This window comes from Onychostoma macrolepis, chromosome 14 (genome assembly GCF_012432095.1).
Source record: "Onychostoma macrolepis isolate SWU-2019 chromosome 14, ASM1243209v1, whole genome shotgun sequence".
NCBI lineage: Eukaryota > Metazoa > Chordata > Actinopteri > Cypriniformes > Cyprinidae > Onychostoma > Onychostoma macrolepis.
This window is the reverse complement of record NC_081168.1, coordinates 1,455,074-1,482,309: the sequence shown is the minus strand read 5'-3', so window position 1 is coordinate 1,482,309 and position 27,236 is coordinate 1,455,074. Positions and strand designations below refer to the sequence as shown.

The 27,236-nt window shown below is 34.3% G+C and overlaps 1 protein-coding gene across 1 annotated transcript in view; it reads left to right on the top strand.

Annotated features, from left to right (window-relative positions):
* Positions 1 to 27,236, top strand: part of fat4 (FAT atypical cadherin 4) — a 104,726-nt gene that overhangs the window by 38,653 nt on the left and 38,837 nt on the right. The window contains 5 exon segments of the mRNA XM_058797786.1: positions 6,891 to 7,022; positions 12,549 to 12,810; positions 16,054 to 16,404; positions 19,200 to 20,122; positions 24,782 to 24,956. Of these exon segments, the coding sequence (XP_058653769.1) occupies positions 6,891 to 7,022; positions 12,549 to 12,810; positions 16,054 to 16,404; positions 19,200 to 20,122; positions 24,782 to 24,956 (1,843 nt within the window).

Below are 27,236 nucleotides of genomic sequence, written 5' to 3'. Positions count from 1 at the left end.
AGTTTTTAGCATGCTAATACATTCACACTGCACTGAGTGTGACACAGGATTGCTTTTTGTATGACAGCAAAATCAAACTGATTTTCATGTGTAAAAATGACTTGTCAATATGATTTGTGTTTGTTTGTTTGATTTGTACATGAATCATGAAATAGATCCGGTTGGTTGGTTGGTTTGTTCTTGTTAAAGAAAATTAACAAGAAAAACACTTCAAATTCCATAAAATAATCTGATGTAATGCAAAATATAGCATACTAAATGTTACTGTGCAAATTTATTTGAAAACATTATTTATAAATAATAATTGTCATTTATTGTTAAAAATGTCCAAATAAAACAGTTGATGAAAAGTTGATAAAAAGCTAAAAAATTAAACATGAATTATGTGAATATATTTTTAATATTAATATTACTGCAAATATAAATGTGTGCATGTATTATTTATAGTAATATAATAGTATAATGTACAAATTATTAATATTATTTATAAATTATTTATAAAATAATTAATTTATAGTTATATTTTCATAAAAAGTTAATTTAAATAAAATACATGAATAAACAAGCTGATAATTAAATGTGAATATAAAATCTGAATATGCATATTTATGCAAATATAATATATCATTATATAATATCGTATTGTATTATTTGTTAATTAATGATTATTTATATTTAAAAAATATTATTATTATTATTATTATTATTATTAAATTGCTATGTTATGATGACTATAATGAGTATCTGGTTTATTTTGGATTTAAACATAAATCTCTTTTGTTTGCAGGGTGAATATTGCCAGAAAGAAGAAGAATTATTGTCCAACTGAAGGATCAATTAAAGCTATTTTGGTCAAAACAAACAACTTGACTAGATCGCTGAAGTGAGGTGAACTTAAACTCACCTTTCTATCTGTAACTTCAGCCAAATACTACAACACACGCGAGAGACGGCCGTGTTTAATAATAGAGTCAAACAACCTGGAACTGAGACGCAGAGCACTGAAACTCAATCTGTGTGTGTGTGTGTGTGTGTGTGTGCGTGCGTGTGTGTGTTTGTGTGTGTGTGTGATGTCTTTCACCTGTGTGTGTGTGTGTGTGTGTGAGTGTGTGTCTCTTTCACCTGTGTGAATTCTCATTAGACACACAGGTTTTTCCCGCTCTTCTCTGTTTCTGCGCGGCCTGTGTTTGATACGAGTCTCTCAGGGGATTGTGGGTGAAGTAATCTCAGATCAGCGGGTGCAATTATTCCTCGTCCCTCGTGAAGATGCTGGGGTTATTTACACTTCAGAGCAAACGAGTGCAGCGTAAATATTCATGCGTGTTGACTTTAGCGCGTCCCGTGCGCGAGGAGGACACATAGTTCTTCTGCTGTTGCGTTATTCTTGGCGTCCGAACGGCGCGGATCACGCTGCTGAGAAAACAATCAGCTTTTCACCTCTGAACGGAGGTCAGAGTCGCTCCGGCCAGAGAGACGCTCCGAGAACCTTCTGCTGATGTTATGAAAACCTTATTTCTAAACATTCAAAACATACAGCATTTAAATGTTCAAAAACCTTTTTCTTTCTTGGTTATGTGAATGTTAGAGAAACCATTAATTGGAACGTTACATTTTGTTATTTTGCAAACATTATGTGGACGTTACTTTTGAATGTTCTTTAAACCATCTTAGACAAACATCCAACTAAAATGTTTATATAATAATGTTATATAAATAATGTTTTTGTAACGTTTTGAGAACGTTATTAAAGATCAGATCACTTTGGATGAACAGTATTACAGTTTTTTCCAACTGTTTACACATTTTCAAAACTTTGCCTCTTTTTGTAAAAACTTTACAATGCAAATCCAAGAATTGCACACAAAATGCAAAATGCCTCGCATCTCGCGCAAAATATCACAAACACATCTCAAAAGCAAACATTTGCAAACACCTTTGCCATAATATTAATTCCTGTTAGATTTGCGTGTGTTACATAGAGAACTGTATGTTGTGTTTTACAAAAAGTGTTTTATGAAATTGAAAACCGAGGCTGAGAATCAGTGTCTGGTTTTGCAGATTTGGTGTGTGCTTCTGCTGTTTGAGTGTCAGCTTTCAGAAACTGTGTGACAAGAAAAGATTCTGTGTGGAAGCAGTTGAAAAAAACTGTAATGTTACTGGAAGAATGTTTGTTCATAACGTTGAGAGAACATTGTCAGAATGTTGTGAGAAGGTTCCCTGCTGGCTGATAATTGAGCTGATTGATGTATGTTCGTCAGGGGAGCGCACTAATGAGGAACATGCTGACTAATGAGGGATACTCATCTCGCGGGGGTTTGTCTGCAGGTCAGACGCTCCTGACTTCAGCGCTGTGTTCGTTATATGATGTTTTTCAGGATCCACTAAACACATCCATGCAGCGTTTCCATCTACTGTTCTTAAAACAAAAGACAAGCAGGAACCCAGAGAGTCCAGAACAATGATTCACGCTCTTCTGTGTGTGAGTTTCCTGTGTGTGTGTGTGTGTGTGAGTGTGTGTGTTTGTGACAAATCAGGACATAGATTTGTATAATGACAAGGGTATAATAGGTATTACAAGGAGAAGGTGACTTTTCAGGACATTGACCCATGTCCCCACTTTTCAAAACGCTTATAAATCACTCAGAATGAGGTTTTTTTGGGGGAAAGTTGAAATGCACAGTCTCCTGTAAGGGGTAGGTTTAGGTGTAGGGTTGGTGTAGGACAATAGCACATACAGTAAGTACAGTATAAAAACCATTATGCCTATGGGATGTCCCCACTTTTCACAAAAACGAACGTGTGAGTGTGTGTGAGTGTGTCCTCATAGTTCTCTCTGATTCTGCTCACAGCTGAAATCTTTTAGATTATGAAGCTCTAGGCCTAAACTGAAACTCTAGATGAGTCCAGATATATAGATATGAGTCTAGATATGGAAATATTTGATTACGAGCTACATCACAGTTTGCGTACTATTCATACTACATAGCAGGGTTTCCCAAACTGGGGTTTGTAGGTTGATAAAAAGCTAATAATTTTATATACTTTTTTATATAAATTTTATATAAATATTAATACTGCAAATATACTCTACTATATTTAATATACACATTTATGCTAATATAAATTTGTTCATGTATTATTTCATAATAATATGTAATTGTATAATATATACATATTTATAATTATTTTATATAAAAAATGTAAAACTCAGTTTGCATATGGGTTTGCATACTATTCATATAATGTACAGTAAAGTAGTAGTATAGACACAAAAATGGAGGCTGTTTTGGACACACCCCTCCTGTGGTCATGTGATCCGCTGGTCACCTGATGCTACATTGAGCTGCCATTTTGATGGATTACTGAATTATTAATTTGACTTAATATTTACAGACGGTTTTATATCAGGCTTTATAACTGAACCTCTGGTTTGATTTGTGTGTCTGTGTTGATGAACGCTCACACTCCACTGATGAATCCTGCGTTTGAATAAGATGAATAACATGAAGCAGTGAATACTGTCTCTCTCTCTGTGTGTGTTTTTCTGAGCTCACGGCTCTGTGATGTTAAATGCAGCAGATATTAAAGTTCTTCAGGACGAGAGGAGCTGTGAGTTTTGGGATCTGGCTGCTGTGCTCGTCTGGTTTTATGTGTTTTAACTGCAGATGTAACGAAGACGTGTGAGTTATTGAATATCATGAGACGCTATGAAATCTGACTGAATGAGTCATGTTTGAAAGCGTTGTTAAACAGCATATTTCTATATTAATGCTGCATTCATGTGTTGATGGAATTTTAATCATGAAATATGTTGTAATTACAAGGCGACAAGGAACATTTCACTTCTTAAGTTAAGTGACGTATTATCAAGTATGGTGACCCATACTCGAAATGGTGCTCTGCATTTAACCCATCCAAGTACACACACACACACACACGCGCACACGCGCACGCGCTCCAGCGCCCGGGGATCAATTAGGGGTTCGGTGCCTTGCTCAAGGGCACCTTAGTCATGGTATCGAAGGTGGAGAGAGTGCTGTTCATTCACAATCCCCACCTTCAATTCCTGCCGGCGCGAGAATCGAACCAGCAACCTTCAGGTTACAAGCCCGACTCCCTAACCATTAGGCCACGACTACCCCTTTTTTTATTTTTTTATTTTTTTATTTTTTTTTAAACTTAACTAAACATAACTTAAGTCAAAAATCAATCCATGTTGATTGATGAGAGTAAAAGGCATCACTATATTACAGTAATTTACTGCACTGAAAAAATATTGCTGAAGTATTCACAATTTTCACTCAGAAATGCTAGTAAATTTTATGAATAAATGCAAGAAATGTCAAGTGATTCATTGAATTAAATTTGACATTTTGAAGTCAAGTCAAGTCACTATTATTTGTATAACACTTTTAACAATACAAATTGTGTCAAAGCAGGTTTACATCAGTTTGATATAAAGCTGGGTGGCTTTATATCAGCTTTACAGTATTTAGACGGGGAAATAGTGTGTCAAACTAGTGTCATTCTCCTCTGGCCAGACAAAATCAGCAGTTTAAATCTAGGCTGCAGCAGAGTCAGATTGTGCAAAGGACTCATCTGGTTCCTTTGGTCTTGTCCCGATGGCTGTCTAGGAGACAGGGTCTTCACTGGGGATCAGTCTCTGTGGCTCATCTAGATGTCCTGGTCTCCGCTGATGTTCAGGGCTGTAGAGGTCATCTCTAGGCATCCAGTTTTTGATATCAACTATACATTCCGTTAGTTTTTCAAATTGGTATGTTTCATCAGGTCGTGAAGAAATATAGAGCTGAGTAGCATCAGCATAACAGTGAAAGCTAACACCATGTTTCCTAATGATATCTCCCAAGGGTAACATGTAAAGCGTGAAAAGTAAGGGGCCTAGTACTGAGCCTTGAGGTACTCCATACTGCACTTGTGATTGGTATGATACCTCTTCATTTACTGCCACGAATTGATGGCGGTCAGATAAGTATGATTTGAACCATGCCAGTGCACTTCCTCTAATGGCAACATAAATTTCTAGTCTATTTAAAAGAATGTTGTGGTCGATAGTATCAAAGGCGGCGCTAAGATCCAGTAGCACTAACAGAGAGATACAACCACGATCAGATGATAAAAGCAGGTCGTTTGTAACTCTAATGAGAGCAGTCTCAGTACTATGATATGGTCTAAAACCTGACTGGAAATCCTCACAGATATCATTTTTCTCTAAGAAGGAATATAATTGTGAGGATACTACCTTTTCTAATATCTTTGACAGAAAAGGGAGATTCGAGATCGGTCTGTAATTAATTAATTCTTTGGGGTCAAGTTGTGTTTTTTTTTAATGAGAGGTTTAATAACAGCCAGTTTGAAGGTTTTTGGGACATATCCTAATGACAATGATGAGTTAATAATATTCAGAAGAGGATCTATGACTTCTGGAAGCAGCTCTTTTAGTAGTTTAGATGGAACAGTGTCTAACATACATGTTGTTGGTTTAGATTATTTAAAAAGTTTATACAATTCTTCCTCTCCTACAGTAGAGAATGAGTGGGATTGTTCCTCAGGGGATCTATAGTGCGCTATCTGATGCGATACTGTGGCTGACAGCTGCATGGTTACAATTTTATCTCTAATAGTTTCGATCTTGGAATTAAAGTAGTTCATAAAGTCATTACTGCTGTGCTGCTGGGTAATGTCTGCACCTGCTGATGTTATATTTTTTGTTAATTTAGCCACTGTATTGAATAATTATAATAATTTTCTTCCAAAAGAGACGTAAAGTAAGCAGATCTAGCAGATCTTTTTAAGGCTTTTCTGTAGAGAGAGTATTTTCCTGCCAAGCTATACGAAATACCTCGAATTTTGTTTTTCTCCAGCTGCTCTCCATTTTCCGGGCTGCTCTCTTTAAGGCCCGAGTGTGCTCATTATACCATGGTGTTGGACTCTTTTCCTTAATCTTCCTTAAGCGTAAAGGAGCAGAAAGGAGAAAGACTAGAAATAGTATTCATAGTAGCTTTGAAAAATATATATTTACAGTGTGTATATTTAATTGCAAAATATAGCATGCAAATAAACTGCATGGCTACAAAAACATTAATGCATTTATGCATTTAACAGATGATTTTATCCAAAGTGATTTGAATTGCATTAAATGCATCATTTATCAGTTCATGCATTTACTGGGAATCGAACCCATGAGCTTTGATTCAAGGAAAGCACAAATGTGTAGCGTTGACTACTTGATCTTGAATGTTAACTGAAAAAAAAAAGTATTTTAATTTAGCTAGTTGAAGTGCTACAAGAAAAATAAATAAAAAAATCTGGAAAATTAAGAAAAAAACAAACAAATAAAAAATAAAATTGACAAAAATTCAAAATATTAATAAATACTACAATAGTATATATCTCAATGATATTAAAACAACACTGGGTGAAGATGCTGCCGATGTTGATTTTATGCAAAGTTGCAACAGTCAGCTTTGTGCTTTTATACAATTTCAGTTTCTGAAAAATGACATGAATGTTGTTTTATAGCCTGAAACTTGTAAAAATATATATTTCTTGCATTTAGCAGATGTGATAGATAGATAGATAGATAGATAGATAGATAGATAGATAGATAGATAGATAGATAGATAGATAGATAGAAATTATATTTATTAGAAATATATAAGAAAAAAAAATAAGAAAAAAAAATGTAAGTATTTATTGCATTGGTGTGTTTTATCATGCTGTTGTCATTTTACTCCTGTTAGGACAGTTTTCGATGTGAAGTCATGGTGATTGAGGGGCTTTTTATGTCAGCTGTGGGGCTCTGTGTGAAGATCAGGATTGTGAATGATGTTTGGCCTGAGGGTGTTAATGTCTCTCCATCTCTTTCTCAGGTTGAGATCACTCTGCAGGATGTGAATGATAACCCGCCGGTGTTTCCCACCGACTCGCTGGACATCACCATCCAGGAGAACATCAGCGATGGCTTCAGGATCCTGCAGCTCACAGCCACCGACGCAGATGAGGTACAGACCACAGCTGTCACTCATGATGACTGATGTGATGATGATGGCTCTAGCAGGTGTGTGGGCGGAGTCTGTGTTGCTCCGCCCCTGAATGCTGCAGCGCTAGATTGATTTTAATCGCACAGGACAGAGGAGGACTGATGTTCTGTGACGGTATTCAGACTTTGGAGCTCATTTCCAGTGATCTCGTCTCCAGATGAGCCGTGTTTCCCTGAGAGAGCCAGCGCTCGAGTTCAGTCTGAACTATTAAACACTGCAACAAACTCACATATACAGACAACTAATAGAGTCAAAGCCGTGAGCTCTGATTGGCTGATCGCTATTGGACAGGTGGCGTTAGGGGGCGGGGCTTCTCATTAGAGAGCAGCTATTAGCAGGATTAATAATAATAATCTGTTGCATTTATATAGCACGGATTGTTAAAGCTAAAACTATAATTAACTAATAAAAAACTAACTAAAAGGATGTTTTACTTCAAATAAAATAAACATTAAATTCAAAAACAAAAACTTGAACTCATTTTATTTTAGCTAGTTGCCAAGGAAAAAAAAAATCTTTCATTTAGTTTAATTTGATGAACTAAAATAACTAAAACTGAAACCATTAAAAAAATTGTTAGTGAAAATGTTGCTTTTAATATTATTTTTAAGATAATATTAACCCTAGTGAAAAATAAATATACTTAAATGTAATTGAAATGCATTTATTTAATACTAAGTATGCTACAAATACATTTTCATATTTATGGACTTAATAAAATGTTCTGCAATTGTACTTTTAGTATACTAAACTGGTAAACTCCAAGTCTGCTTAATTAGAACAACTAATTTTGTACTTAATGCACTTTAATTGTGCGGAAGTAGTGCTGAAGTCCAATTAAAGACATACTTAGTATATTTGATTGTGCTAAAGTGGAACTATTGCAAGTATACTTTAGGTACACAAAATTTGTATATCAGTAGGTCTCAAGTTATCTGTCAGTAAATATGTTAATAGATTTGAACTATACTTAGTATGAAATAAATGTATTTTTAAATATATAACTTTTTTTACTAAGGTAATCATGCACATCACTGCAAACAAGTAAATGGAATCAAGCTTTTTTATATTACAAACCAGTGTATTTATGCTTTTGATAATAAAATATGATAACAAATAACCAGTTTTCATCAAACACCAAAACAATGTTTTTGTACAGTAAAAATAGTTTAAGATGGATAAGACAATAATCAAAGAGCCTGAATATAAAAGATGAATTCTTATAAATATTAATTGATTCATTTAATCATTCATTTGTCAGTTTACAATTTACATTAATTATAAAATGTTTTAAATAAGTTAGATTGCCTTAATATAACTATATCAATATATGATAAGTATAAATCAGACCAGGAGGAAGAGTTGTGATCCGATCTGTGATTTTCCCCTCTCCTGTTGTTCGTCAGTGTTTTTAACTGAAAAGCTCAAACTGAATGTGATGTTGGCACGCTGGGCAGGAATTATGGGATGTTTGGGCTGTATGACTGGAGTCCAGGGTTATTCCTGTCTCCATCTCTGCCCACATCCGCACAGAGCGGCCAGAGCTCCAGCTACAGAGAGCGATGCTGATAACACTTTCTGTGAGGGGTTTAGCTCGTTGCTAGGGGCTTCTGGTGAGGAGGTTGGGTGTTGCTATGTAGTGGGTGTTGCTATGCAGTTGCTGGGGGGTTTTGGGTGTTGCTATGCAGTGGGTGTTGCAGTGCAGTTGCTAGTGGGTTCTGAGTGTTGCTATGTAGTTGCTATGGGGTTTTGGATGTTGCTATGCAGTATCTAGGGGGTTCTGGGTGTTGCAATGCAGTTGCTAGAGGGTTCTGGTGTTGCTATACAGTTGCTAGGGGGTTTGGGGTGTTGCTATGCAGTGGGTGTTGCTATGCAGTTGCTAGGGGGTTTGGGGTGTTGCTATGCAGTGGGTGTTGCTATGCAGTTGCTAGGGGGTTCTGGGTGTTACTATGCAGTTGAAAAGAGTGTCCGTTTGCTCCTTCAATGTGCGTCAGTGGGATTTTTCACCCGTTTTATTGTCCAGAAGGTGAAAATCAGCAAATACATACTCATCGCACGAAACATGGATAAACTATGCTTTAACCTTCATAGACATCCAGAAGCCGATTATACAGCATAATCATGAAAAACATGAGCAAGTTCACATCATTATTGTAATTTAATTTTAATATTTTGAGTTTTTCTTTTTAAAAGCTTAGTTTTAATTTTAATTTTGGTTCAATTTAATTTTAGAAATTGTAATTCATTTTTAATGTTTGTAATTTTACTACACACTTTTGATATTTTTATTAGTGTATTTTGTTTTCAATATTAAATTTAAATGAAATTATTTCAGTTTTTACTTCAGTTTTTGTTTTTATTTATTCCCAGTTATTTTTAGTGCTTCAATGTAAACCTATTTTGGGTTCTCATTTATTTTATTTTTTTCATCTAATATTTGTTTTATTTAGTTTCAGCTTATGTTTTGTTTATGTTTTAATTTTAGTTAAAGTTTTAGTAAGAATTTTGTTGGGTGTTTTTGTCATTTTTTTTTAGTGTTTTTTTTTTTCTTTCTTTTTTTCAATATACCTATGTAGTTTTTAGTTGTAATTTTAATTATTTTAGTACACCACATTAAGAAATTAAAATTAGAGATGCTGTTTTGGCAGTGAGCTGAACTGGTTTTTTATGTGTTATTTTGTTTGCGTGAACATGTATTTGATATCAGGTGATGAGGGTGTGTTGTGCTGGTTGTAGTTCGGTTAGAGGAAGCAGTTTTTCTCGTCTCTCAGATCGCTCTCTCTTTCTCTGAGTGAGTTTCCGTATGTTGTTCGTTGTTCGCGTCGTTCGGTCACTGCAGATCCAATTCTGAGCATTTAGCAGCCATGACCGGAAGAGGGGGCGGCTCCAGGTGGCTGATGGGAAATCCAGAGATCTGCTCTGATCAATGGCAGCGGGAGCTCAGGAATCACATTCACGCTTTCTTACTGTGTTTCTCTTTCCAGCAGAAGGACGACGAGAGCCGACACATTTCTCAGAGAAAAACATAGGATTCAGAGGATTTTAACCACACAGAACCTCTGAAGAACATGTTCAGCTCATATTATATGAGCTGAACATATATGTGTGTTTGTTTACAAATGTTGGTTTTAGGGTATATATATATATATATATATATATATAAACTAAACTAAACTAAACAAATTAAAACAAAAAAATTATTATTTTCATGTAGTTTAACCTAAGGTTCTAAAATAATAATAATAAGTAAAATTACTAACTTCTAAATTAATATACAGTATATATATATATATATATATATATATATATATATATATATATATATATATATATATATATATATATATATATACATATATTTAACAAAATACTTTGTCATTTAAAAAAATCACAAAAACAAAAAATAACTAAAACTAAGATCAAAATGAAAACAAATACATAATTTAAATTATTAATATTAAAATTATATATATATATATATATATATAGCCTAAAAATTAAGCCTACTTAAGGATAATTGTTATTTTAGAATCAGTTATATACTATAATAGTTTCATTAATATTTTGAATCAGCTGTTTATATATATATATATATATATATATATATATATATATATATATACATACAGTATATATATATATATGTTCAGTTTGTTTTGTTTTGTTTTGTTTCATTTTAGTAAATTTGATGCTCTAGTTCATTTTTATTATTTATTTATTTATTTTTCTAGTGTTAGTAACTTTTCAGTTAGCTGCCAAGGACACATTTCTAATTTGTATTTATTTATTTATTTTTATTTTTTTTATAAATTTTATATTCAAATTTAATTTCAGCTTTATTTTTTTTTTTAATTATAGTTTGGTGTAAAATGAAAGTAAAATGTTTTATCCATTACAGTAAAATTGCAAATAATTTTTTAAAAATCCCAAGAATATGCTTTACCATATTGATAATAGCACACTATTTACACGGCGCTCTGAGTTTGAGTGGTGATGCTGTGGTGTTTCTGTAAGCGGATCCTGATCTGCTGCTCTTTGATGTGCTGTCGTCTCTGAACGTGTATTGTCCTGCGCTCAATCGTTGACGTCCCGATCTGTCGCTGGCATTATTCTCTGCTCGTCAGGATCAGATGTGTAGCGTCTGAGAGCCGCGGGTATCAGGGGATCCATTAGTTGGATTTATAGAGGAACCGTATATCCGTACAGTTCAAAGAGACACCTGCTGTCTCTCTCTCAGCCTCTGTCTCTCTCTGTTTCTCTGTTTCTCTGTCTCTCGCTCATGTGCTGTATCTGTGGGTTTGTGTTTCTGGGTTGCTGATGTCCGTCAGCTCCAGACTGCAGATCTGACCTCAGGAAACTCAACACCAGCCTGGAAATGAAATACTTTGCACTCTCACTAATTGGTCCTGCTGTAATCTGAAGTTCATGTGTGACATTACGCACATACATTTGTTTCAATATTTAACACACCATTTATCTGAGCATTTATGTACTTTTATAGTTCTTAGTAGTATTTTTTTTTTTTACTTGTATTTTCGGTTTTCATGTAAATTTTATTTTTAGTTTAGTTTTACTTAAAATTTTATTTATTTATTTACATTTTGTTATGTGCTTCTGACTTTTTAAATAAGTTTTAGTTTAAGTAAATATTGCTATTAAATATTACTATTTAGTAATATTAATTTATTGTTATTTCAGTTTTAGTTTTAGTTAGTTTTTTTATTTTATTTATCTCTAGCTAGAACTTTGCAGACCATTTATTTTAGCATTATTTATATAATATTATATTTTAGTAATATTTTGAATTTGCTTTTATATGTTTATATTTTCAGTTTTCATTTGAATTTTACTTTTTTTTTTTTTTTTTTGTTATGCCTTTGGCATATATTAGTTGTTGCTTTTTTATTTTTAAACTATTTTAATTATTATTTTTTTTATTATTATTATTATTAGTTATAGTAATTATTTATAATTATTTTTTCTTTTAATTTCAGTTTTGGTTTTATTTCCAAAACCAAAATATTTTTTTTTATTTTTTTTTATTTCCAGTTTAATTTTTGTTCTTTTTGTATTTTTTAGGTACTTTTTAAATTTGTTTTATTAAATATTACTCTTTAGTTATATTAATTATTATTAATTAATGAATTTATTTTGTTTCAGTTTTGTTTCAGTTAGTTTTATTCGTTTACAGTCATTTTAATGCTTCAATGTAAACTTAATTTAGTAAGTTGACAAGACAGCATTTCCTATTTTCTTTTGAAGTTTTTCATTTTAATATTTATATTTTATTTCAGCTTTATTTCAGTTAAATGTGTGAATGTGTGACATTATGTACAGACATTATTTTTACTTTATTTCTTAAATCTTGCTTTCTGAAAAAATTTATCAAAATAAAGTGAGTTTTTACTTAAAACAAGAAAACAATATCTGGCAGTGGGCTTGTTTCCCGTTTGAATGAAGTTTGATTGAAGCTGTGTTTGTGTGCAGGGAGCGAACGCTCTGGTGACGTATGCCATCATCAGCGGCGCAGACGACAGCTTCCGCATCGACCCCGAGTCCGGCGAGCTGACGGCCATCCGGCGTCTGGACCGTGAGCGCAGATCCAAATACTCGCTGCTGGTGCGAGCCGACGACGGCCAGCAGTCCTCCGACGTCCGAGTCAACATCACGGTCAGCGACGTCAACGATCACGCGCCGCACTTCTCACGCAACGTCTACTCCTTCGACATCCCCGAGGACACCAGCCCAGGTATGAGATACGATAACAGATCGCTCAGTTCTGATCGCTGCCCATTAGGGTGCAAAATGATTAATCGATTCAAAATTAAATTCAAGTTTATTTGTATAGCGCTTTTCACAATACTAATCGTTGCAAAGCAGCTTTACAGAAAATTGTAAGTTTCTACATTATATTTAGGAGTATGTTATCAGTGGTGACTATGACAGAAATGTACAGTAAGAATCATACAGTTAGTTACAAATTACACGCAATCAAACAGACGGTGAACACTATTAACTGCAATGATTATATGTTGCGATTACACTTTGCGATGGCGATTAAACATTGCACTTAAGCAAAATTTTGTAGTTTTATATGTTGTTCCAGGGTTAGCATCATCTGAGCATCATCAAATAAAGTTTGTTTACATATTATATAGAGCTGCACGATAAATCGCAATCGCAATTAGGCAAAAGCTGTGACAGTCATGCGCATCTTGTCAGTGAAGCACGGTTCTGTGATCAGTAGTAAATCTCCATCCGAAGGCCAGAGAAACTCCAAATACGCCCCGCAGAAGAAACCCAGGAGATCCCTATAGCGCTAGCTGAATAAACAGAAGATTTAACTGCTTTCATTGATTCAACATGACTAATAAACACACAACTACGACAATATATGGTTTATCTACTTATTGTAATTTTCCTTATAATAAAGTATATAATAATACTATGCCTTTATCACTTATTTTTAAGCCCATATCGCCCATCCCTAGTACATTTATTATGTATATATAAATTACATGTATATTAAGGGAAAATATGTTAGATTTATATATAAAATATTTATATTTATATATCATATAAATGATAGTATAAATATATATACATACAAATATTTAAAAAAAAATATTCAAAAATTTTAAATATATACATATGTCAGAGGCCATATAAGCTGCGAATGCGCCGCATACCCAGGCTGTCTGAGAGAATGAGTTCACGGGCTAATGAATATAAACATGATTATAAGTTGATCCCTTGTCATTTGAGATGTGATTTAAAGCTTAATAAAGTGTTGGGAATAAGTATGTAAAATTATTTATTTGAAAACAATGGTCATTTTCTGTAAATCTATGTCAGTGAGACATTGACGGAAGCTCCCGGGTAAGTGGGTTCTCCGCAGCTTCGGCGCCTCCGCTCTGTGGCTGTGACTCGTCAGGAACGTAGCGCGTTCTCAGTGTTTAGCTGGTATGCGCTGATTTCATGCGCGAGATAAGCTGTCCACAAAGTAACTGTATATTTTCATGCTTTCTCAAGCAAAGCAAATTTTGAAAGTCCACTAAAAACATATCTGGTCATAGACAATGTTGATGGCGTTATTGTCAACATGCCTAAGTAGTAAATAAATAAAAAAAAGTTTATAAAAATGTATATAAAATTTGAAATAATAACAAACATCAGGAAAAAATAGGAAACAATACCTTTGTTTTCCGTATACTTGTGTCGCTTTATATATACAGTCCTTCTGTGATTTTATTGTTGTTTGCAATGTTACTTGGCAATATTTTAAAGATATTATTATTATTATTTTATTATTTATTTTATTTTATTTTATTTATTTTTTGGTATTTTGCATGGTCTTTTTTTGCAAATCCCCCATCTCCCCACCCTCTGAATATTACGTATCATAACGTAACTACGTGTAAACGTTATTTGGCGGTTTTTACTTGGAAAATCAGCTGTTTTCTAGCATTCGAATAACTATGGATAAACCTGAAACGATAGAAGAAGGATTGGAGATGAATTTAATTTACAAATAGCCTAAGGTAGGAATGTGCATACTTTTGGGGGGGGGGTTGTCTTAATCTTAGCACTCAGCATACCCTGTTAAAAAAAGTCACCGCTCGCCACTGACATATGTGTGTGTTATTATATACATCATAAATATACATAGTACACACAGTAAGTAAACAAACTTTTATTTTGAATCGATTAATCGCGATCGTTTTGCAGCCATACTGTTCATCATTCAAGTCAAGTAACCTTTATTTATGTAGCGCTTTTAACAATACAGATTGTGTCAAAGCAACTTTCCAATATCAAAATAGGAACATAGTGTGTCAATAATGTAAATTGACAAGATTAAACACTCAATTTTCAGTTAAAACCATTTAGTTATTGAATTCAGTGATGCCATCATCCAGCTCAGTTCCACATCATCTGTATTCAGAAATACAGAACTGACTCTCGTTCACTTCAGGAGTGTGAATATCAACTGAATTGGCACTTACAGTATTAAAAGCTGAATTTGCTTCATTACAGTTCAGAGGCTCTATTCTGAATAACATATTAGCAAACTACTAGAATGTTATTTCATATAGGAATCTGGAAGTAAAAACTCATGATTTTTAACAATAACTGATAAACCACTAAATATTATTTTTTTTTTCAAATTAGCTTATATATATATATATTTCATTTTAATTTTACATTATTTTTTAGTTAAATATGACTACTAAATATGAACATTTTGTTCTATTAATTGATTTTAATTTATTTCTTTTTTTTTAAATTTCAGTTACAGTTTTAGTTTCCAGTTAATAATTTTAATGCTTCAACTTAAACGTTTTTTAGTAAGGCAACTTTTCTAGTTTTCTTAAGTTTTCCCATTCAGTATTTGTATTTTATTTTATTTCATCTATTTTAGTTCAGTTAAATGTGTGAATGAATGTGTGACGTTATACAAAAACATGTTTGTTATAGTATTTTGCACAACATTTATTTTAATATTATTTATATACTATTATAGTTTTTAGTAGTATTTTGAATCAGCTTATATTTTTACATTTTCATTTTCATTTTTACTTTATAAAACTTTTTTTTTCATTTTGTTATGTGCTTTTAATATTTTTATTAGTTTCATTGAAATATTACTGTTAAATATTACTAATATTATTTATTTTCAGTTTAGTTTTTTTTTTTTTTATTATTAAATATTATGTAGTTATATTACAAATATTCATACATTTTTGTTATTTCAGTTTTAGTTTTAGTTCATTTTTAGGTTTCATGTCAAAGGCTGTGAGGTTATTAATTAATGAAGCCGTCAGACTGCATTATTTCAATTTATATTTAAATAATCAAGTTGAACAGCAGAATTCCCAGTGAAATTACTCATGATGCCAATAATCAAAACAAGCACATTGCACCAAAACTCCCTTGCTTGATCGCGATTGGTCAGGGAATATTGTTGCATAATCACTTATTTTCTATCCAGGTTCGATCGTGGCGGCGATTCTGGCCAGCGACTCTGACTCGGGATCAAATGGCGAGATCACGTACTCTATAGAGGAGGATGATGAGGATGCCACCTTCCTCCTGAACCCGGTCACCGGTGTTTTTAACGTCAGCCGAGCGCTGGACTACGAGTCTCAGCAGTACTTCATCCTGACGGTCCAGGCCCGGGACGGAGGCGGTCTGTCCAGCTCTGTACGAGTCTACTTCAACCTTCTGGACGTCAACGATAACCCGCCGCGCTTCAACAGCTCCGTCTACAGCAGCTCGGTCCTGGAGAGCGTGAGTCCAGGAGCGACCGTGCTTAGCCTGAGCGCCGCCGACGCTGACCACGGTAAGACGCTTCGCAAATCATAACGCATTTCTGAGATTTGCCTGAGCTGCTAACAGTTCCCTTCAGGAACATATAGTGCACTGTTGCTCCTCAGAAGATATTACACATGTGTTTATGGTCTGAATAACATGATACAAGCCTAAAATATTTACTTGAGATTTTAAGTTGGTTTTTCCATAATTTAACAACAATTGCACGGCTACAAGTATTTTATTATTATCATTATTATTATTATTATTATTATTATTATTTAAAATATTATTTATACATTATTATGTAAATATTTTGTTGTATTATTATTATTTTTATTATTATTTTAAGCCTAAAATATTTACTTTACATTTTAAGCTAGTTTTTCCATAATTTATCAACAATTTCATGGGTACAAGCGTTTTATTATTATCATTTTAAATTTACATTTTTTAAATTATTTATACATTATTATGTAAATATTTGTTGTATTATTCAATTTTATTATTATTATTATTTTTTTATTATTTTTTTTTCCGTTTTTAATTGTAATTATAATAATTATTCATTTGACATTTTTATGACTTAATTAATTATTAGTTTTTAATCAACTTGCAAACCTCAGTTGCATTCATGGTTACAGGTTTTGTTATTTCATTTTATTATGAATATTTTACATTTTTATTTTAGTTTGATTATTTTTTACTTTAAATACTTTTTGTATTTAAAACATTGTTTAAAATGCATGCAATTCTGCATCCTGTTTGCTACTTTAATTCAAATTCAGGTTGAAGAGTTAAGTTGTTGTTCGTCTTTCAATTCTCAAAAAACTGGTTTAGCTTTTTCTTAATTAGATTAAAAATACTTTTCTGCACTGAATGCAATGTATACAAATATCTGCAGTTGTAATTTTCTACATTTTGCCATCTTGGATGATTTTAACATTATTTACACTGTTCTCTACAACAACTAAATTAATCCAAAATCCTATTTTAGTGTAAGAATGTTGACAAATGCTAATATTATAGAAATAAAATACTTTTTTATTGTATTAAATGAATGTATACTGTGCATGAAATAATTTACTCTACTACATGAAATAGTTTTTAACAACATTTATATGGTTGTCTGCAACAGAAAAGTACCTTTGTTCATTTAAATTCAGCATATTTCAACATATTTAGACTCAGGCTAGTCTAGTCTAGTTCAGACTGCGGTTAGTTACAGGCAGTGTTCGGGTGAATCTCACAAAATCATATCTGGGTCATATCAAAATGAATAAAAAGAAAGAAGAGCAGATATTTAGCACAAAGAAGCTGCAGGCTGGATTCTGAGCCGCACATGTTTCTGTGAGATCCATGTCTCAGACTCTAATGTGGTTACGCTGACCTACATTTGTGCCTGTGGCTTTTCCTCCCGCTCTTCTGTAAGCGTGTTCATGCGCGCACACTGTCCTCAACGCCTTTCTGACGATATGAGAGCGGGACATCATTGTTAGAGCCTCCTGACCCCTGACCTCTGACCCCTGTGTGTTTAGTAAACGGGGCCAGTGTGGTTCCACATGAGCGACCAGCATTACAGACGCTCAATTAGAGCTCATTTACTGTGAACGGAGCAGATCCGTATCACACACTCACTGTACTGTGACACGTCTGCACAAACACAAACCTCACAAACACACCGTTATACTGCAGAGATTCCTTTTACAGTCAAAGTCAATGAACTTTTATTTCTGTTTAATAACCAACTAACAGAACAATGCTCAAATGTAGAGTTTCCCAAACTTTTTGTCAATCACAACTTATTTACTTGAATATTTAATATTAATATTAATATTTAATATTTACTTAATTATATAAAATTTTAATATATACTTGGTTATTGACTTGATATATTTGCTCTGATATTTCAATTATTTCACATTTGCATGTTCATGGTTCTCTGATGACGAGAACATGCGATTTGTATTTATATACTATTATCATTTTAAATAATATTTTGAATTGGTTTTTATTTTTATGTTTTTATTTTTTTTGTTTATATTAATTTTAGTTTAATTTTTAGTATTTTTATGTGTTTGTGTATTTTTTATATTTTTGTGTCATTTTTATTATTATTATTATTATTTTTTTTCTATTCAGGTTTAATATATATATATATATATATATATATATTTGTAATAAATTTAAATAAAATATCTAAAACATTTTGTTTCAGCTAGTTGCCAAGGCAGAATTTTCTTATTTTAATTTTGTTTAACTTGATGTACTAAAATAACTAAAATAAAAATGTATAAAAACTATATAGATAAAAACAAAAACTACTAAAAATGTCAAAAAGTACACACTACAAAAGTGCTAAAATTTTAACTAGAAGTAAAATAAAAAAACAGACTAAATAAAAACTGATTCATAATATTAATAAAAACTATAACAGTATTTCATATTACTAAATACTGAAATAATAAATGTTTTTTTCATCTAATACGAATACATTGTTTTATTTTATTTCAGTTGGTTAGTTTTAGTTAATGATAACAACCTTGATTGTCACATAACATACAAGTTAACAAATAAAATATATTCAGGTTTTTTTTTGTTATGATTTAATAAATTATTAAAAATTTCCCATTTTAGGAAACTCTGCTCATAAAAATGCATATACACACACACAAAAAAAATATATTTTTAAGATATACAGTAATTATTAACAGTAATTTTCTGTATTTTGCCACTTTTCAATGTTTTTAAACATCGTTTATGTTTTCTACCACAGCAGAGGGGTGACCCCTGATTAAATATAATAACACTAGTGTTGTTTTCCAGGGCCGAATGCGGAGCTGCATTACACTATCGCTTCAGGAGACCCACACTCGCAGTTCACCATCACAAATGCCGGTGTCTTACAGACCAGGAACGTTCTGGACCGGGAAACGCAGTCGTTTTACAACCTCGTCATCACCGTTAACGATCTGGCGCCGCCTCCAATGACCCGCTTCACCAGCACCGCGCAGGTGTCAATCATCCTCCTGGATGTCAACGACTGCCCTCCCACATTCACATCGCAAACCACAGCATATATTCAAGAGAATACGCCAGTGGATACGCTAGTGTTCACAGTGCAAGCAGCCGATGCCGATAGCGGCCCCAATAGCTACGTGGAATATTCCCTCAAAGGACCTTTTGGGAATAAGTTCAGCATCGGGAACATCGACGGCGGCCTGATTCTCGTTGGCGAACTGGACCGCGAGGAGATGGCCAATTACTCGCTGACCATCGTGGCTACAGATAAAGGCGAACCGCCGCTTTCCTCCAGCATGGAGGTAACGATGATCGTGCTGGACGTGAACGACAACACGCCTAGCTTCTCGCAGAACATCTACGACATCGAAATAGAGGAAAACACGCTCAGCGGCGCCGACATCCTGCAGGTGTTCGCCAGCGACGCCGACGAGGGAACCAATGGCCAGATACGCTTCTCCATCGCCGGTGGGAACACTAACTCGGACTTCCGAATCGACTCGGTGACGGGCGTGATTTCAGTGGCAAAGCTGCTGGATCGCGAGATGCGCTCGGCGTATTCTCTGCTGGTGCAGGCGGCGGATCGTGGCAGCAGCCCTCGCGTGGATCGTGCCACCGTTAACATCGTGCTTTTGGATGTAAACGACTGCGCGCCTGTGTTTGAGCTCTCGCCATACAGCGTCAGCGTACAGGAGAACTTAGGGAACCTGCCCAAGAACATCCTACAGGCAAGTGCATGGCATTTATGCTATTGAAATTATCGTAAATATGTTTACAATCATGCATTTCGCAGATGCTTATTTCCAAAGTGATTTATGAAAGAGGATCTAGTTGGAAATTGACATAAACAGCCTCTGAGGTCACATATTTGGGTTATTTTGGTATTCAGTGCCTTTTGGACATCATAACATTTTGAAAATCAAACCTTTTTTAGAGCAACTTTTTTGTAATTGTGATTGGGGGAAACACTTGAGAAATTATTTTTGGAAAAAATAAGCATTTATGAAACAAATGAATTAGAAGACAAAAAATGTCCAAGAATATATTACAGGCAAGTACACGGCATTTATGCTATTGAAATTATCGTAAATATGTTTACAATTGTGCATTTAGCAGATGCTTATTTCCAAAGTGATTTATAAAAGAGGAACTAGTTGGAAATTGACAGTTTTCAAAATAACTTTTTGTGTAATCAAAATTGGCAGAAATACTTGAAAAACAAATATATACGCATTTGTGAAAGTAAATCTATGAAATGGAAGACAAAAATTTCCAAGAATGTCTTACATTCAAGTGCTATCAAAAGACATTCTAGCACTGTCCAAGAACATCTTAAATTTACGGTATCAAAATTATCGTAAATGCCATGTTTTGTCATGAAATTGTAGATGGCACAGGCTGATGGGTTGTTAACGTAAACTGATGATATTTAGAGCTTTAAACTACTCATTCTGGTTCATGTTGCATACACAGCCAATGAGCTTGCTGGTTTACATTTAAATGGATACTCAGCATTCACTAGAGCAGTTTGCAGGGCGCTTTCAGAGTTCCTCTGAAACCCTCCACCTTCCCCAGCTCCACCTGTATAGATCTGCTACGGGTTATTTTATATGCTATTTGTGCAGCAGCAGTATGTCTTAAATACTCACAGCGTATCACTGTATGCATTGGCAGTAGCACGTTCCTGTACTTGCTTTGCAGCAGCAGCAATAATCTACAACAACAGCAATAACCAACAGCAGCAGCAGCGTAGCAGATCTATTCCGCCAAGACCAAATACATTAAACACTGTCATAGCCATTACCATGCTAACATCCTCAGAGAGTTGTCATGATAGAAATACATTTACAGTCATGCATTTAGCAGACGCTTTTTTGGTATTTGGTGCCTTTTGGACATCATAACATTCTTAAAAAAATAATTTGAAACAAACTACTTTTTTGTAATCGTGATTGGGGGAAACAGTTGAGAAATTATTTTTGGAAAAGTGTAAGCATTTATGAAACAAAATCTATAAAACAGACCCGTGGAAGAGGAACTAAAGAGGCAGAGTTTTCTAGTCGGAAATCAGACATAAACAGCTTCTGAAGTCATATATTTGGGTCCTTCCTGGTATTCAGTGCATTTTGTACATCATAAAATGTTGAAAATCAAATACAATTTTCAAAACAACTTTTTGTGTAGTCATGATTGGGAGATATTTGAAAAATGATTCAGGTCAAGATCAGGCAAATAAATGTAAGAATTTATTAAACAAAATGTATTAAATGGAAGGCCAAAAATGGCCACCCTGTTAAGGACAAACAAGAGTTTAAAAATGACTTAAAGAATGAGTTCATGATCTTTACCAGGGACACAGGAGCCACCGAATACCAGGAATGACCCAATTACAACTGGAAAACTCAGAAACCGAGTTTTTGATTTGTCCGGGACACAAACTTTAAACAGTGGCTGTTAAGTCTTATTAATTTTTCCCCACCACATTTGCATTGCTTCCTCTTGCTGTTACTTGCTGTATATTTATGAATCTCAATAACCATTTGATGTATAGTTTATGTATTTTACACAGCATTTATTTGACTGAGATTGACTAGATTGTGCGGTGGATGTTCATACGGTTGTAAACGAATGTGACGTTACAATGTATTCAAAATCTGTTGAATATTGTAAATCCAGTATCTAAATATCTTCAGTACATTTTGGCTCTATTAAGATTTAATAGGCAAGTGTCCGATGCGACAATCTTGTAATTTCAATTTTAGTGGGAAATTGCTGATAGCATTAGTTAATCTCATTAGATTGGGTGGCTTTGGTTCTACATCATTTATAATTTTTGCTTTAACATGCAGAAACGAGAGACCAAATTTCCAGCACAAAGCGCGCTCTGTAACTGGAATGGCGTGTGTGTTTGACGGCGTAGCTGGAATGATAAATGCTGGGCGTGAATTGGGCTCGGGCTTCCCAGCTCAGGGTGACCGAGTGTAAATGCATAAAGTAATACGCCACGGCTAAATGACATAGTGAGGGTGGTCTCCAATGTCTGAGTCAAAACAAACCTCACCTGAGAGGGAAATGAGCTGGAGTCACGGATCCTCAGGTGTGCCAGCGCCAGAGTCTCACGCAAACCAACACTGAACCCAAACGAGACATTTTACAGACCTAAAACACAGAATGAGAACTGTGTGAAAATGAGCAAAGCCCACATGGAATCAGAATTGCTAACTACCAGATATCAAATTCAGCTTATAAAAACGTTGTGGGAACTGTTTTTTTGACATGTTTTGAACATTATTTAAAGATTACAGAAACGTTTCTTACAACAATCTAGTAACTTTATTTTCACCCAAAATATAACAAGATTTGAACTTTTGTTTTAAATATTATAAGAACATTAAAATACCCAGTTTTCTTGTTGTGATTATAACGCAAACTTGTCACCTTTTGGTGAAATTTGATATTTTGAATCCAAAATAGGTCATTTGTGTGATTTGTGTAGATTTGACTTCTGCACTCTCACAAATCTTCAACATAGACACAATGTAAATAAGAGATTCATTATGCAGTGTGTAGTTACATTCATTGATAATAACAGGAGTTTGCTCACTTCGTGTACATAATACATTCAGTTTGAAGTTTTGTTTGTCGTGCTTTTAAGAGGACCAACGTGCACATATATTGCAGTGTTTCAGGAGTGACAAACAATTATAATTATGTGAGTGAATCTCAACTTGAGTGAAACTATATTAGGGTGTGAGAATGGCATTTAAGCTAATGAGTGATCCTTTGCATCATCTACTGATTATAGTGGTAATATCATGTAATTTTCATTTTAAAAGTGTTTGTTTTCCATCAGGTGGCAGAAATCGTCCACTAAACTAAAGCATGGCTCATTTCCCATGAGAGCTCCATGAATGGAAATGAGAAATGTCTTCTTTAATGCAGCTCTTACTGCACAACTTTAGAGTTAAAAGCATAATTAAGTCTTTAAAATATTACATCTTAGTCACCCTTTTCACCCCTGATGAGTTTGCATCTCTGATCTCATTCTGCTCAAACAAGACAGTTTAAACCACGTGATGTGCTGGTCTAAGACGGTTTAGCTGGTCAGCTAGCTGACGAAGGTCTTAAACCCTCTCTGAACCATTTAACGAGACCTGCTTGATCTGTGGAAACCAGATCAGCAAATGACTCTTGGGTTAGTTTAATGTGTTTTGTTTTTTTCAGCAGGGTGATTAGCAGTGTTATTGTAGTAGCGTTAATAAATTATGATTGTTTTATTTTATATATGTTTAATTAGATTTTATTTTTTTGTTTCCATTTTTGTTTTTAGTAATTTTGTTGTGTTTTTGTTTTTAATTTTATGTCTTTATTTTATTATTATTTTTTTATTATTATTTTAACTTTAGTTATTTTAGTACATCAAGTTAAGCTAAATGAAAATAAGAAAAGCTTCCTTGGAAACTAGCCAATATAAAATAAGTTGAAGGGTTTTTTCAGAGCAGTTCACAGTTAATGAATATCACACATTTATGCCAAATGATTGCTTATGGTGTACTGTTGATCAATCATGATCGTGTTCACTTGATGGTGTTTATATAATAATATGTTGTAGATGGTTATAAGATGCATATTTTAGCTCCATTACTTTTATGAATGAGCAGCTGGAAGTAGCAAAGCAAACACATTTCAAAATAAGAGTCCTAGTGTATTTCAGACTTGTTTATAATTAAAAGTCCTGAATTACTCATACAATCTTTTTTTCTTTTTTTTTTTCCTTTTCTGGATATGAATGGTATTTTGGATACACAATAAATTGTATCTGGCATTTAATTCAACATTCAGGCTTTGAATATGAGATGACATGACTTGTTTTGAGATTTGATGTGTTTGTTCAGTAGGGACTGGTATTAATTTTATTTCTGTCATGTCAACTCTAGGAGTGACATGACAATGTTAATGTGTTTGGTCTTGGTGGAATAGATCTGCTACGCTGCTGCTGCGGCAGAGCAAGTACCGAGACTTGCTACTGCCAATGCATCCACAACATGCTGTATGTAAGAAATACTGCTGATGCAAATATAACATGAATAACCCCCATATAGTATGCATGAATCACCTCGTAGCAGATCTATACAGGTGGAGCTGGGGAAGTTGGAGGGTTTCTGAAGTGCACTGCAGACTGCTACCACAAACATTAGCTAACTATTTGAATGTTGAGCAGCGAGCTCATTGGCTACCGACACAGGAGAGAACCAATCAGCTGTGACATGTAATGATGACGTCATTATGTCATACTGAGATAGATCTATCGGACAGCGCCATCTAGAGTTTCATACCAGAACTTTGTATTTGTGCAGATCCTAAAGAAGGTTTGTGTTGTGTCGCAGGTGGTGGCCCGTGATGATGATCTGGGCACTAACGGTCAGATCAGCTACGCCCTGAGCAGCGGGAACGACGCGGGAGCGTTCAGCCTCACGTCCGGCGGTCAGCTGAACCTGATACGAACGCTGGATCGAGAAACTCAGGACAAATACACGCTCATCATCACGGCGCACGACGCAGGTAGGACCAGCTCGACTCCTGACCAAAACCGCTGCATGCTTCTCATTAGTGATGCAGACGATTGACAAAATAATGGGGCGAAACCGAAAATTCAGTCCTGTTAATCCAGCACTAGCATCCACACGTTTACCTGTTGTAGTTTATCCATGTTCTATGCATGAAATAAACACTAGCTATGTTTCTATACGAAGATGCAAATTTAAATTATGCGCAAAACTGGAATATCGCATAAAACATTTGCGAATAAAGCACCGTTTCCATCCGATGAGTCAAAGAGAACAAATTGTCACTTCGTGATAAACTGGCACTAAATATCACAAAGAAAAGTAGGAGAAGCCACTAAATATAACAAGTTTCATATATGATTAATTACTTGTGCCTCAGAGCGAGCAGACGAAACACAGTAAATGCTGTCATTGATTTTGGAGGTGGATGCCTGATGTTTGGGAACACAGTCGTGTAAGACAATTATACAGAAATACATTGATGACAGACATTGCTCAGGTATTTCAGAACAACCAAAAGAACATATAGATGCTGTGCAATGAGATCGGCCCACTGGTTAGTCAAGTTATCCGGTCTCATTGTGCAAAGTCACATGACTTTTTTGATGCGCGTGGTGGAATGCATTTGGTAAATGTGTTTCCATCGTAGTTTATGCACATTTTTTCTTATCAGATAAAAAGTTTATCCTACTCAATTGTGCACATCTTGGCGTTTCCATCCAGTATTATTTTATGCAATATTCCAAAATATGCATAAAAATAGGTGGATGGAAACATAGCTACTGACACAGTCAAAACACGGCATCAGAGAGGTGCTGTTTCGGCCAATGATTTCAGCCTCCAAAACTATTACGAAAATTGCTGTTTCGGCCAAATATTTACGCACTGCAAAAACAACCATGTTCTTCCTCAGTATTTTTGACTTGTTTTCCAGTATAAATATCTAAACATCTTTAAATCAAAGATACATTTACTGGAGAAGCAAAATGACTTGTAAGTCTTGTATTCTGAGAAATTGATCAAAATTAATTTTTACTTAAAACAAGAATAAATGTCTGCCAATGGGATGAGAAAAAATAATTTAGTTTTCCCTCTTAATTATTATTATTATTTTTTTCTGACACCATTGACACATTTTTTCTTGTTTTAATCATTATAATCACAACAAGAAACCTTGACATTTTAACATCCTTAGTATATTAAAAACAAACATTCAAATAACAACATTTTAGGGAAAAGTAAAGTTAGTAGAACATTGTAAGAACATTTTTGAAAACTTTCAAAGTTATGTTCCCACGTTTTAACCTAAATTTGTAACCTGGGTCACGCCATTTTCCTACTTTCTTAATTTCAGAATATTTTGATATTTGTACTGGAAAACAAGACAGAAATACTGATGAAGAACATCATTTTTTACAGTGTTGTTGCCAGAATTTTAGTGCATCACTACTGACAGTGTGTGAGAAAACATGACTGGGGTTGATTTCAGTCTTGATTTGGATTTTTATAAGAGTTAAAACTGTTTTGAATTAAGTGTTTGCTTTTGCAAGAGATGCATAATCCTTTTGGATGATGTGTGCATGTTCTGTGGGTTTTTGTGTAGAGTTCAGCGAAAAGGAGCCATGGTTTCAGAACTTGTGTGTAAGCAATTAAAAAAACAAAAATGTGAGAAAACATGCCTGGGTTTTAGTTGGGTCTTGATTTTGACTCAGAGAAGTTCTTGACAGGTTTCACTCATATATTGTAAAGTAAGTTTGTAGTAAATATTTCCGCCGTTGAACTTTAGTTGATCTGGAGCTGATGTTAATCTGTGTTGTTTGGAAGGTCCTGGTGTGTGTGTGTGTGTGTGTGTGTTCTGGTTAACTCCGGTTCTCTGGTCTCTGGTTAACCCGTCTGGGCCGTCTGGTGCCTGTCGTCCATTCCTCTGAGGTCACGTGATCTGCTGTAATGACAGGGATTTGCCCTGGACTTCGGCGAGAACTTTTGACAATAAATACTGTCCGGAATCTGCCAAGAGCAGGAAACAGCTCTGGAGCGCCGAGAGCAAGTCAAACGATGACTGATGTTTTGGCCCGGACACAATCTGCAGACGTTTTTCACATTTTCTACACCGGTTTCACTAGTAAATCTGCTGAAGTCGGATTTAAACGTGATCAGATGTGTTAATTGTGATTCGCAGTTCTGCTTTATTACAAAATTGGTTATGAAAATAAACAATTTTCTTCTTTCATTGCTGGAAAAAATGGTTTAGAATGGTTTTAGCTGGTCTGAAATG